General features: G+C 34.0%; 1 protein-coding gene across 2 annotated transcripts in view; it reads right to left on the bottom strand.

Moving 5' to 3' along the window:
* The window catches only part of PGR (progesterone receptor), a 110,109-nt gene that overhangs the window by 15,818 nt on the left and 78,886 nt on the right, over window positions 1-15,405 (bottom strand). For both annotated transcript variants that reach the window (XM_030333283.1, XM_030333284.1), the window contains 2 exons: window positions 4,238-4,382; window positions 2,417-2,547 (listed from right to left, as the gene is read on the bottom strand). In XM_030333283.1, coding sequence (XP_030189143.1) covers window positions 2,417-2,547; window positions 4,238-4,382 — 276 coding nt within the window. The remainder of the gene's footprint in view (window positions 1-2,416; window positions 2,548-4,237; window positions 4,383-15,405) is intronic.

The following is a 15,405-nucleotide window of genomic DNA, read 5'->3' as shown; positions in this document are numbered from 1 at the left end:
CTGGCTTGTAGAATGTCATAGCTATTGAGCTTCTCATTCTCTTTTACTTTTAGTTCTTAAAAAATCGCTTTGGTAATATTTTAGTGTAGTTTTAGAGTGAACAGTGGTGTGTTCAACTTGCCATACTTCCTTGGGAGATTTTATTTTAATTTTTAGTGGCACATTGGAGGTTTAAATACTTATGTGTCAAATCATTGAACTTTTCTTTTGTCAACTCTCCAAATAAATTGCATTTATTTTTAAAAAGGTATTCCTTATTCGAAATCTCAAAATCATTTGTATTCCTTACAGTGTGTTTTTAACTTTTAAAGTGTGAACATGTAACTCAATTATCTGGTATTTATTTTAGGATATAACTTGAGCTAAATATCCAAACTGAGTTTTCCTCAAACATAAAACTGATTTTTCCTAACAATATTTATTTGCTCCATACTCATTGATTTGTGATGTTTCCACTACAGTATATTAAGTTCTAATATATACAAGTCTGACTTTACTAACAATTCAGTATATCTATTCTCCCATGCTGTGTTAATTAGTGTAGATTTCTAACTCTCGTCTCCACTTCAAAATTTTTGTAATACTTATGTACTTATTTTTTAAGATTTAAATATGACTTCCCAAAAGCTTTGCCAAGTCTCTCCTCAAAAATCCCATTACGATTTTTATTAGAATTTGTAGAAATCATAAGTACTATTCAGTAAATATTGCTGTTTTTCCCTTTTGTTGAAGCTGCAAGTGGCCAAGAATCTTGCTTTCTATGGTGTGTGAATGGAAGTTATAGGTATGTCACTTCCTTTCCTCACCACTTCCTTCCTTACCAATGCTCTAGCGATTGGAGAAATGCATGTCAAGATATAACTCCCATGTACCTGGGCACCTGAGGGACAACAATGAGCAGAGCCTCCCTGTTGATCTGCATTGGACATATAGTGGGAAAAATATATACTTAACCTTTTTTTTTTTTGTTAAGCTACTGAGATTTTAGGGCTGTTTGGACCTCCAGCACAATGTAGCCTATCTATAATATAGAATTATGTTAATGATATCAACTAATTTGGGAAATCTAGGATTATCTATAACATAACTGCTATAGGATTCATTACTGTCAAGAAAGGGGTTAAATACTGTAATATTAAGTTTATTTTAGTTGACTCTCTTGGCTAGTTCCATATCAATACTTTAGTCCCCTTTATGATATTTTATCAAATTAGACTTGAAGGCCTCTGCTCAAAATAGTGTTTTCAAGGTAGGGGGATAGGGCTATGGATCCTTAGATCCTGTATTTGTCCTTGTGTTTTCATAGATTTTCATGAGGAAAATTTTCTTTTTAAGGCATTAGTGCTTTTTGTGCCTTTTCTCCTGATGTATACCCCCACCCCTCTACTATTTGAGATTTGTGCTATTAGAAAGAAGTACTTGAAAAGATGCTACTGAGAAAGACCCTTGGCTCACCTTCTACCTAAGGTCTTAGCTCTCAGTGGTTCTCTCTCAAATCACTATGAGTGACAGAAGGATCAGTTCAGAAATTCAAAGGCTGAGCCTACCTGTGCATGTTCCAAGGACACAGAAAAAGGTGGAAAGTGAAAGCAGTTTTTAAAAATTTTCTCACCCAGATCTTCAGGAATCCACTGAGGCAGAGGTATGTGTGTTCTTTGTGTATGAGAGAGTGAGATGGATATTTGCCTGTCCTTCTGGTGACCAATCTATGTTTCATGTTTCTTTGGGGTGTATAGCTAAAGTGCCTTTTCTAGCCTCTCCTACAGTTAATATGGGTCATGGAATGTGGGTAAAAGTGACATATAACACTTTCAGGCCTCACTTCCATATCTTTTACCACTAGGTGCTTACCTTCTATTCAGATCAAATGGAGGACTCCAAGCTGCTATGTAAGAGTGGAGTCCCTAGATGGAAGGAATGTGGGTTTTCTTGCTAACCCACTGGACTGTGAATATGAGTGACAAATAAACTATTGTGTTATGCCACTGATCTTTGTAGATATATAACAGCCTATTCTGATATTAAGAGAATAGTTCCAAACAAAATTGTGTATTTTATAGAGTAAGTCCTTTATGGAGTGGGAGTGGAAGGAAGATCGTTTGTGTTTATGTAATATTATCTAGTTCATAAACCTAATTAGGTGAATATGAAAATGTCATTTAATCATGTTTTATCTGAAAAAATATATATAATTGGCTGAATTGGTGGACTATTTTACTCTCATGTAAAACCTGACAAGTGTGAAGTAAGTTTATTAATGTCTATGACAGTATATTAGGTGGTTCTCCTTTGCAGTCACAATCTAAGATTCATACCTCATGTATAAGGATATGATCATATTGTTATTTGAGACTTTCCCATTGAATTAAAAATTAAGAAAGTAAATATCTTATAAAAATTGCTTGTAGTCACTCACTTGTATTAAGAAGTAGCAATACTTTCATACACAGGAACTCTTCTTGGCTAACTTGAAGCTTGACAAACTCCTGTGGAATCTGCCACATGGTGAGGCATAGTGAATAGAATGATGATTCCTTCATCCTCTGTCTTATATCACACACAACACACACAAGAGAAAGCAAGAAGGAAAAAACATACACATGGTGTCTTAGCCAGTTTGTGTGATTTACCAGAGAAAATGGCATTTGGTAATTTATATATTATTAAAAATGTCTTTTTGTAAACACACTCAATATTTTGAAGTTTAAGCAAAATAAACCAATAAAGTAAATCATTCACAATGATGAATTTTTTGAAGTTAAGAAATTTTAAAGTTAGAAAATCATATTAAATACACATGTTGCTTCTCACTTTTATTATTACATTTTAAAAACCTAAGGAGTTGAGAATGTGGAGCTGAGGAAATCATTTATTTATGATTTTTTTTCTGTTAAAAATATATAAAATTTTATATGTAATCCAATGGGAGAATGGATTCAGTTCACAGAAATTGAAGAGTATAGAATAGTTTAGTGTATTCAGTTGAGAGTATTCAGTGTAGAACAGTTATACTGTGAACTATTCTAGGGGAAATATATGGTGAACTATTCTAGGGGAAATGTATGGTGATCAAGAAAAGAGAACATTACAAAGGATTAAACAATTGACAAGGCCAAACACTAATTCTGAAGGTTGGGGACATTTTTTAAAGTATTTTCTCAACCATGTGTTCTGCAATATCTACATTAGTCACATGCAGCTAACACAAATAGTGAAAAGAAAACTAGATTTTGACTCAGAAGAACTAACATTAATCCTGCCACTCAGATTCTTTGGCAGGATATGCAATTCCTCTGAGCTTATTTCCTGAACTGTAAAATGTAGGATGCCGATTCCTACCTATTTCAAGGGATTATAGGGCAAAATGGAATTAAAATATATGAAAATTATTCATTACCTATAAAGACTTATACAAGTAACTTATATGCTATAAAATTCTGAGTCAGCATTCATCATTAGAATGGTATAAGTATTGGGGCGCCTGGGTGGCGCAGTCGGTAAAGCGTCCGACTTCAGCCAGGTCATGATCTCGCGGTCCGTGAGTTCGAGCCCCGCATCAGGCTCTGGGCTGATGGCTCGGAGCCTGGAGCCTGTTTCCGATTCTGTGTCTCCCTCTCTCTCTGCCCCTCCCCCGTTCATGCTCTGTCTCTCTCTGTCCCAAAAATAAATAAAAAATGTTGAAAAAAAAAATTAAAAAAAAAAAAAAGAATGGTATAAGTATTTCCACGAAAAGATTCTTACTCAGTTTAAGGTTATACATAGAAAATTAATTATAGTAATTTAAATACAGCCAAGAAAATTGAAATATTTATCTTTTAATTTCTAAAATAAATTATTAGCGATTTTTCCTCTAGAAGGAGAGATAATGTCTTTATTTTCTGAAGGTAAGTCAATACTTTCAAGCAAAATTATTTCTAATTTACATAATTATCTTCATCAGTACAAAGGTATAAAATTTTAATTTGATAAACTAAAAATTTCATTTTATCTTTAAGTATGTTTCTTGACACATTGAAACAAAAGGGGAAATCTCCAAATATCAAATTACTAATATAATGATAACAATTTTATTAATTTTGTTATATCAAGCTATATCCTGAGATAATTCTGATAAAGTTTTCAGGAAAATTCTTTTATTTAGGATACCAATAGTATAATCATCTATTGAAATGTAATTTCTAAGATTATCCTACATATACACTGTAATAATAAGAACAAAAATCAAGTTACTACTTACTCATTTAGTATTAGATCAGGTGCAAAATATAGCATCTGCCCACTGACATGTTTATAAGATCTCCATCCTAGTCCAAACACCATTAAGCTCATCCAAGAATACTGGATGAGAGTTATCTGGTCATCAATATGTAAGTTTCTAAAACCTACAAAACAAATTAAAAAATAAAATGATCCCCAAAATCACTTGTGTTAAAATGCTGAAAATACATAGAAATTTGAAAATAGATGTAAGTAGGGTAATATGTTGTTTTTAATTTTAATATATTTTATACTACAAATGAGGAAATATTAATAAATAATACCTGAGAAATTAAAAAGGAATAACATTGGAAGTCATTAAAAATGGTCACTATGTTTTAGCATTTCTGGGAATTCACTGATTGATGGTCATCCATCATTGACACATACAATATTCATCTTTTGAGAATCACTTGTCTGTTAGGCACTGTGTTAAAATGGCGGGGTTAGGAAAATGGAAGACCCAACCCTTACCCTTAAAAGAAACTCATAAGTTGACAGGAGAGACAAACACATACTTATGTGCACCAGGAATTGGGAAGCAGGTCAGGAAAAACTCCCAAAGAGATCATGCTCAAGCAGAGTATAATCAGTTTGTTAAAGAATCTTGAGTCTTTGGACTTTAAAAAAAAACTCTCCAGTTCCATCCATGTTGCTACGAACTGGAGAGTGTAATGCTAAGTGAAATAAGCCATACAGAGAAAGACAGATACCACATGGTTTCACTCTTATGTGGATCCTGAGAAACTTAACAGGAACCCATGGGGGAGGGGAAGGAAAAAAAAAAAAAAAAAAGAGGTTAGAGTGGGAGAGAGCCAAAGCATAAGAGACTGTTAAAAACTGAGAACAAACTGAGGGTTGATGGGGGGTGGGAGGGAGGGGAGGGTGGGTGATGGGTATTGAGGAGGGCACCTTTTGGGATGAGCACTGGGTGTTGTATGGAAACCAATTTGTCAATAAATTTCATATATAAAAAAAAATAAAAATAAAAAAAATAAAAAAATAAAAAAAAAACTGGTTTTGATTTTGTAAAACCACTGCTTTCAATCGTGCTTTATTTTTATTTAACATCCTTTAATTATGTCTTAGGTAGATTCCATAGTTTATGGTCACTTTTGTTTTTTGGAACTTAACCCAGTCTCACTTTAAACTATCATGTGGTTTAAAAGGCTTAGGGAGAGAAAAAGAGAGAGTGCATCCTTCTCTGGTGTTGGTGGCAGAGGGAAGACAGCAGGGAGAGGGCAAATGCACTGACTTAAGTGGTCAAAACCTTCTTTTCATCTCTTTTCAATTCTTTTTGCCTGCTTTGCAGAAGATCACCAGCCCAGCGCTGATGAACTTAAAGGAGGGAGAGGCAAAGAGGTAAATTTGGAGATGGAGGCTGTGGTCAGATATATCTATTAAGGAGCAACAATAGCCTTATTTGTGTTGTAGAGGCATCCTTGGTAGCCATGTGGAAGACATATTCAAGGGAATAAGTCTGGAGTTACAGAAAAAAGTTGGGAGCTATTGCCAAAGGCCAGATGAGAGATGATAAAAGTCTGAGATAAGCCAACAGGTAGGAATACAGAGCAGGGAGTACATCAGGGAAATATTTAAAGGGTAAAATCCAAGAGATTTGGCAACTGATTGTATATAGGTAGGAGAAAGAAGGAGCCTAGTAGATATTTCAGTATTTTTACAGGAATGGTGGAGGAAAACAGCATTACTGAGACAAAATAGAGAAGAAATAGGCTAGGGACAAAATCGTAAGTTTTGATATGTTGGAGTGACTTTTGAAATGTCTAGATAGCAGTTAAACAAATGAATTAGAAATATAGAGGGGCTTTGGGTGGCTCAGTCAGTTGACCATCTGACTTCAGCTCAGGTCATGATCTTGAGGTTTGTGAGTTTGAGCAAGGTGACAGGCTCTGTGCTGACAGCTTGGAGCATGGAGCCTATTTCAGATTCTGTGTCTCCCTCTGTCTCCGCTCCTCTCTCACTTGTGCTCTGTCTCTCTCAAAAAAAAAAACATTAAAACATTAAAAAAACAAACATTAAAATATTAAAAAAATTAAAAAACATTAATAATAAACAAATTTTAAAAATAAATATGGATAGATGAACTATAAGTATGAACTTGGAAATTCTTTGTTTTTGAGTATGCTGAAACAATGAGAGTAGATGAAATCTTTTATTAAAGGTACATAAAAATCAAGTGTTTTGGTGGGAACATCAACTATTTTCCACAAAGCTACTTTAATAACATCTGTTCTGCCTAAGAATTTGTTGAAATCTACTTACAAATGACCTATTTCAAAAGCAAAACCCAAACAAAACTTGATTCCTTACAGGATAAAACAAATGTATTTCCTGATTCTGTGAATCATCTCAACGTAGGTAGAAAAGAAGGTTATCTTTTCTCCATACACTCCTGATAGTCCCATCTTCCTGTGAATAGAAGACTGCTATTCCCTTCTTTAAAATCTTCGCCTCACACAACCAAAAACAACTCTCATGCAAATTCATAATTAGGAATGCCACAGTAGACATCTGCCTCTTTTTTTCGGGGATGGTGGTGAGGGGTGTCAACTCTTTAGTATCTAACTTTCTGTCTTCCCTCCCTCTGTCTTCCTTTCTTCCTCTAGGTGGATAGAGTTTCCCATTGGTTGTATTTTGGTGAGAGCAAGTGTCCCCAGTGAAACTGGCTAAGGACTCTACTTCCCTGAGCTTGTGATCTGGATTTGACCCACTGAACACGTACTACCTAGACTTTGAATAAAAAAAAAAAAAGTAAAACAAAGACAAATGTATGGTTAGGCTCTATTCTGGATGGCAGTGGTTGGATGGCAGTGGTACCCAGTGAGGGCAGAATCCAGTGGGGGCATTTGTGATGTTTGTTTTTTTTTGTTTCTGCAGGGACAGCTTGGTTTCTGCCTATTTTCCAAACTTATTCCAGTTTCTATTCACTGAATTTCTGGGGTCCTTCTAGGAAATTATTTTTTCTTTGTGTTCTGTTTCTGATAGCCAGAAGTGTTTGCTAAAATTAACAGAGTTGGCTTTTTTTTGCTTACATCCTGATTTATTCAGGTGCAGAAAAACTCCCTAAACAACTAACCAAGAAAAATGTGGCATGCAATTTTCATAATTCTTTATTTTCATATGACATACATGTATCTTCAAGTTCATGTCTATATATTATTTCTCTTTCAAAACATTTAATACAATAGACCTATAGAAACTAAAGAAATGCATAGAAAGAGTGCTTATAAATAATATTTTATAGGCTTTATGAAAATGGGTAATTCTTTTATGAACTTAAAACATTTCATAAGAGATTAATAAGTTTTCCTAAATTTTTTGCAAAGCAAAACTCTTTAAAGGGACACATATGTAGATCTTCCTATTGCTGGTCTATCTCCTTAAATTAGGAGTTCTGGAGAGAAGGCGCAAGTTCCAGTTTTGGCTCTACCACTTACTGAATGCCAGCTTGTTTAAGTCAGTTAATATTACTATATCTATATTTCTTCATAAGTAAAATCAAAATGATAAAGAAAGTTAGTTCACAGAGTGGCTATGACACTCAAATGGGATAATTATGCATATTTTGGAGCACTAGTAAGATGCTTATTATTATTCTACCAATGGATCCTGTAATAGAATTGCTGATGAAGAAATGGCTTTAAGAAGGCCACCGATCAGTCTGATGGGATATCTCTAATATTAAAACAATAAGATCCAGAAGGCATTTTATATATTAGTAAATATATAAAAATAACTGTATATGTATGTATTCATACTTATTTATTAACATACATAAATTTGCTAATATATTTGTGATATATTACATATTAAGAGATATTTTATTATATATTATAAATTTAATATCTATAAATATATACTTATATATTTTATTTATATATTATGGAACCTATGTGATAACATTAAAGGGTAAATATTATTAATAGCAACAAAATTCAAAGCAAAAGCAAGTGTTCTATCTGGAATATACATTTTCCAGAACACATATTTCATATATGTATTTATTTTTCCAGACTATATATTTTATATATATGTTATTATATATATATATAACAAATTACATATTTATATATGAAAAATGACAGTCTCATAGAAATTAGGTTCAATTAGTCACATGTATTAAAACATTAACAAATTTTTCACTATCATCTTCAGGAACATATTTTTATTCTTTATTCCTTTCTTAGTTCCATAACTTTTTTAAAAAAGTGTTTAATACTACTTAAATATTTGAGTTACTATGCTACTCTAGGCCTTAGAGATGTTAACCTCTAATTTGAAAATTTTTACATCATAACAGTTAAATAATTTGTTCTTTTTAAAAAACAGATTCCACTTATATTTACAGGTTTATGTCTACTTTATCCTGCCCTTTATTTTGTAGAAGTTGCTTACTTTTCTTTTTGCATTCTGGGATTACTAAGAAGTAAAAATAAATTACTAAGAAGTAAAAATAAAGGAAGATTTTTAGTAGATTTTAATATATAAGGCAAATCTTGCTGAAATAACTTAAAACTTTTGAAATTACCAATATTTATAGCAGAAAGTGTATTATTTCCATTTAACAGGATGAAAAAGAACTCAGAAAACAGCTTTTTAAAATAGCCACCTTTTAGAGGGCTTACCTGTGATAAATGTACACTGTTAAATTGACTTGAACATGCTTGGTACAGAAGTATAACTCCCCCCCCCCCCATTAACTGTAATATCATTCATTACTTTATACTGAAACAAAGAAGGGAACACTGAGATCAAATTCCCATTGATGATAATGATCAGGTAAAGTCAGTACATTTGCAGTGATGATCAAAATAAGAAACTACACATAGAGAAGTGATGGATGATTCTTAATTGTGTTTAACAAGTAGTAAAGAAAAATACCCTTTCCTTTTAAGTGACTTGACCTGATAGTTTCTGACAAAAGCCCTATTACAAGCTGTTCAATCTTTAATGATTAAAAAAAAAAAAAAAAACCTATGTGGTAACACATGGCATGTATGATCTTCTAAATTCTCCTGTGTTACTTCCAGGGTTTTGATAAAATATATAGATTGTGCCCCTGTAAAAGCTGTCTTGCTTTGAAACATTTTATCCACAACAAAGGCAGAGCATTAAATGCCTCAGCACATTCTGACACAAAGTATGAATAAACTTTGAGGAGCATAGAAAAGCTACAGCACTGTAAGTATAATCACCAACAGATATATGATTGTTTTTAATGAAAAAGGACTTGATGGCTAATGATTTAAAGTAGCATAGTTCCTTTCATATCAATTCTGTAATTCAAATTTCTATAAATACCCTTTAAGCACCCCTTTGGGATGAAGCTTTATGGTTGCAATTAGGCATAGATACTAGAAAGACTAATACTTGCAGTCTGGAGACAGAAAAAAATGAGAACATAATTATAATTCAGAGTGATAGTAGTATGGTTGATAAAGGCAAGAATGATGTGGTAGAGCAAAGTGGCCTTTGGCTCAGTCTGGGAAGGCTCAGGGAACACTTCAAGTGGCAGATGATTAGAATCCTGAGGGCTAGTTAGAGACCAGCACGGGGGAAATGTGGGAAAAGGGAAGAATCTTCAGGTAGAGAAACGATATGTAAGAAGGCAGGATATTAAACAAAGAGCATTGTGGGAACTTTAGAGTTGCTTGAAGAGGAAGAATGAGAGATAACATTGTAAATTCAGGAGCCAAATCACAAAAGATTCTTGAATGTTAAGGCTAATAAGTTTGGACTTTGTTATGGAAAGGAAAAGGAATGATATAATTGATTATAATTGTTTTTAGAAAGATGATTCTGATGGCAGAAAAGGATTGTTTGGGGGCAGGGTGAAACTGGTAATCGGGTTAGTCAAAGAGCTACAACTGAAATCTAGGAAAAAAGGACAAGGACCTAAACTGAATCATGACAGTAGCAGTGGATGTAGCATGTATAATGAATCCTATGTTTAATAAATAGAGTTGACAAAATTTGATAACTAATTGGATAGGAGGTGAAGGAGAAAAGTGAGCTCAGGATACCCAAGATTCTGTATGAGGCACCATTTCAAGATACAGGTTTTAGGTTTATGGAGTAGAAGGTCATATTGACTTGGAAATGCATCCATGTGGAAATACATAAATAGTTGAAATAGGTGGTCCAATAGTTCATTACAGGGTCTGGGTTTATAGTATGTATTTAGGAGTCATCAGAATATAGTGTAGTTGAAGACAAGGCTATGAATGGGTTCATCCAGTCTGTGCAGAATGAGAAACTACTGGAGTAGAAGATGGAACTCAGGAAATGCCAAGTTTATGGTGTGAATGGAAGAACAAATCCACAAAGGAAACAAAATTTGTAAAAAACATATCCACCTCAAGGGAAATGATAAATGCCAAAGTACGAGTATCAGCCAGAAATGGTTATTTCATTAGTGTCTCCAGAGGCATGCAAAACATGGTAATGGCTGAAAGTACTCATTAGATTTGATAAAAAAAATTTTATTGACATCAACAATATTAATTTCAGTGGAATAGGATGTTAGAAAAATCATTTTTTGAAAGGCTTTATAACAGTATTCTCAAACCTTGACTTTACTCATAGGCTAATCTCATTTCTTTCCCACCACTTGTGGGGGTGGGGAGTAAGTTGATTTATTTATTTTAATTGAGATGAAAGAAAAAATCCTTTGTCACATATGCAATGGCTGTCCCTGACTCAAAGATATTTTGGCATGCTTCAAGGCAGAAAACAAGGCAAAGACTGTTGCAGTCTTCTGATACTGTTAATTGCAAGTAGTCTGGCCAATTGAGATTAAGGAGCAAGATATGTTTTCAAAAATGCAATATTTAAAAATGTTAAAGCATTAATCCTAATAGATTTTTTCACAAAATAAACAGAAAAATCAGGACAAAATTTCTAAAAAGCCAATATTTTCCCCAAACCCCTCTGTCACATAAAGTCTGCTACAATGTATTGATATATAGGATAAAGAATATTTCAAGGTGAACCTGAATTGGGAATGAGGACTTATTAATTTAATTTCCAAAGCCTACCCTGACTTTCAAGACCCTCCTTGATCAAATCATAACTATGACTCTAAATTTCCTTCTACTACTCTCTCCAACGTAAATTTATTGTCAGTGGCTTCTTAATACTTGGGTGATGAGCCCCCCAGGAGGCCAATACTGTAGTAGTGTTTGAAAACCATATATATAATTGTATTTTCTCAATTAGCAGGTATTAAATGTTATCATTACTATGCTGTGGGGGAAGGTATGATAACATTTTTTTGTGTTAGGAATAGAAAAGATTGAGAATAATTCACCAAACATACCTCATGCTTTCCTTATTTTACATCATAAGCCACACTATTCCAAAGTCTCACTTCTTCAAGGTACAGTGTAACCGACACCTTGACTCTGAAGCCTTTCTCTAGTCCCTGAAGATAAAAATGTCTTCTGTCTCTCTTTTCTTTAATACCACTATAGTTATTTATTCCACTGGATTGAAAATTCCTTAACAGAAGGAATATGTCTTGTTCATTAAAAAAATTAACTATAACTAACATACAGTGTTGTATTAGTTTCAGGTGTACAACATAATGATTCAACATTTCTATAAATTACACAGTGCTCATCACTGTAATTACACAGTGCTCATCACTACACTGTTGCAGGTGTAGTCACCACCTGCAACCAAACAATGTTTTACATTATTAATGACTTTACTCTCTACAGTATACTTTTCATTTCCATGACTTATTTCATAACTACAAGTTTGTATCTTTTAGACTCTTGTATCTATTTCATACATCCCCCTCCCCCCCCTCCTCTCTGGCAACCACCAATTTGTTCTCTGTATTTAAGTCTTTTTTTTGGTGTCTTTATTTCTTCCTTTTTTAAAATTCCACATATAAGTGAAATCATATGTTATGTCTTTCTCTGGCTTAATACCTTTTAGGTACACTGGATGAATGGGCTCATCCAGTCTGTGTAGGATGAGAAACTACTGGAGTAGAAGATGGAACTCAGGAAATGCCAAATTTACGGTGTGAATGGAAGAACAAATCCAAAAAGGAAACAAAATGTGTAAATTGAGAGAAACATGTCCACCTGAAGGTTTTGTTTCAAATGGTATGATCTCACTTTTTAAATCACTGGTAATATTCCATTATATATTTATACCACATCTTCTTTATCCATTCATTTATTAATAAGCACTTGGGTTGCTTCCATATCTTTTCTATGAATAATGCTGCAGTAAACACTGGGGTGCATGTATCTTTTCAATTAGTGTTTTCATTTTAAGTTTTATTTTAACTCCAGTAGTGTTCAGCTGTACCATACAGTGATTCAACAATTCCATATGTTACTCAGTGCTCGTCATGAGAAATGTACTCTTTAGTCCCCATCACCTGTTTCACCCATTCCCCTGCCCACCTCCCTGCTGGTAACCATCAGTTTGTTCTCTATAGTGAAAAGTCTGTTTCTTGGTTTGTGTCTTTTTCCCCCCTTTTCTTATTTGTTTTGTTTCTTAACTTCCACATATGAGTGAAATCATATGGTAATTTGTCTTTCTCTGACTGACTTATTTCACTTAGCATAATACTCTCTAGCTCCATCTGTGTTGTTGCAAATAGCAAGATTTCATTCTTTTTTATGGCTGAATAGTATTTCTGTGTGTGTGTGTGTGTGTGTGTGTGTGAGAGAGAGAGAGAGAGAGAGAGAGAGAGAGAGGGAACCGTATCTTCTTTATCCATTCATCTATTAATGGACACTTGGACTACTTCTATAATTTGGCTATTATAAATAGTGCTGCAATAAACATATATCCTTTTGACTTGATGTCTTGTATTTTTTGGATAAATGTCCAGAATTTCGATGACTGGATCATATGATATTTCCAACTTTTTGAGGAACTTCCATAAATTGGTGTAATTGCACAAATTTACATGCCCACCAACAGTGCACAAGGGTTCCTTTTCCTCTGTATCTTTGCCAATATTTGTTATTATCTTTTTCATTCTGGCCATTCTGACAGGTGCGAGGTGATATCTCATTGTGGTTTTGATTTACATTTCCTCAAAGATGAGTGATGTTGAGCATCTTTTCATGTGTCTATTGGCTATCTATATGTCTTCTTTGGAGAAATGCCTGTTCATGTCTTCTGTCCATTTTTAAATTAGGCTTTTTTTTTTGGTGTTGAGTTGCATAAGTTCTTTATACACTTTGGATACTAAAACTTTACTAGATATGCCATTTGCAAATATCTTCTCCCATTCAGCAGACTTTTAGTTTTGTTGGTTGTTTCCTTTGCACTGCAGAAGCTTTTTATTTTGAGGTAGTCCCAATAGTTTATTTTTGCTTTTGTTTCCCATGCCTCAGGAGACATATCTAGGAAGATGTTACAGCTCCTCTCAGAGAAAGTACTGCCTGTGCTCTCTTCTAGGATTTTTATGGTTTCAGGTCTACATTTAGGTCTTTCCTCCATTTTGAATTTATTTTTGTGTATAGTATGAAAACTGATCTAGTTTCTTTCTTTTGCGTGTTGCTATCCAGTTTTCCCAATCCATTTGTTGAAAAGAGTGTCTTTTTCCCATTGGATATTCTTTCCCCTTTGTTGAAGATTAATTGGCCATATAGTTGTGGGTTTACTTCTGGGTTTTCTATTCTGTTCCTTTGATCTATATGTCTGATTCCATGGCAGTACCATACTGTTTAGATTGCTGTAGCAATCAAGTGCTGTGGAAAATGCTGTTGGTATTTTAATAGGGATTGAATTAAATCTGTATATTGCTTTGTGTACTTTGGACATTTTAACAATATCAGTTCTTCCAATCCTTGATCATGGAATATCTTTCCATTTGTTTGTGTTGTCTTCAATTTCCCTCACTGATATTTTATAGTTTTCAGAGTACAGGTCTTTCATATTACTTGGTTAAGTTTACTCAGATATTTTATTGTTTTTGATGCAGTTGTAAATGGTTATGTTTTCTTAATTTCTCTTTCTGCTATTTCATTATAAGTGTATAGAAATACAACTGATTTCCCTTGTATGTAACTGTTTTGTCTTGTGGCTTTAAAATTTTTGCTTTCTCATTACTTTTTGCCATTTTAATTATTATCTATCTTGGTGTGGACCTCCATGTGTTCATCTTCTTAGGGGCTCTCTGTGCTTCCTGGACTTGAATGCTATTTCCTTGTCCGGGAAGGGAAGTTTTCAGCTTTTAATTCTTCAAATAAGTTTCTTTCCTCTTTTCTCTATTTTCTCCTTCTGTACCCCCTATAACATGAATGTTATTATACTTAATGATGTTACTGAGTTCCCTTAACCATGCTTTAATTTTTATGATTCAGTTTTTCTTTTTTAAGTTCATCTTGTTTGCTTTCCATTACTCTGTCATCCAGATGCTGATTTGTTCAGCATTCTCTAATCTGCTGTTAGTTCTCCTGTATACTTTTATTTCAGTAATTGTATTATTCATCTCTGACTGGTTATTTGTTTATTTTATAATTCTTTGTTGAAGGTCTCATTGAGATCCACCACTATTTTTTCAAGTCCAGTGAATATCTTTATGACCATTACTTTGAATTATTTATCAGGCATATTATTTCTATTTCATTTAGATCTTTTACTATGATTTTGTCCAGTTCTTTCATTTGGGACATAGTCCTCTGCCCCATTTTGCCTAACTCTGTTTGTTTATAGGTATTAGGATGGACAGCTATGTCTCCTGGTATTAAAAGTAGTGGTCTTGTGAAGAAGAGGTTTTGTGGTGCCTGGTAGTCAATGTCCCCTGTTCACCAAAACCATGTGCTCCCGGGGTGTCTCCTGGATATTGGCTGTGTGAGCACTGCTGTTGTGGCTAATCCACTAGCTGACTGAACTTTCAGTCCAGTTAGCTGCAATGACTGGATTTACCTGCTGTGGTTTCACAGGACAGGGTTTGGTCCCTGTGCTTTTGTAAGGCATATCTGAGATAACCATGGGTTTCTTGACAGTTGGTGTTGGCAGTCAGGCTAGCTGTCAGTACTCTGTTTTCTGCAACTATGTACACACCAATTGGCAGAGTACTCTCCTTATGTGGCCCCCTGAGTAGCTTTTGTTGGTAGTTGGGGCTGGCAGTCAGATCAAATTTTCCAT

This window comes from Lynx canadensis, chromosome D1, assembly GCF_007474595.2.
Source record: "Lynx canadensis isolate LIC74 chromosome D1, mLynCan4.pri.v2, whole genome shotgun sequence".
NCBI classification, from domain to species: Eukaryota; Metazoa; Chordata; class Mammalia; order Carnivora; family Felidae; genus Lynx; species Lynx canadensis.
Note: the sequence above shows the minus strand (reverse complement) of the source record. Positions and strands in the feature narration are given on the sequence as shown.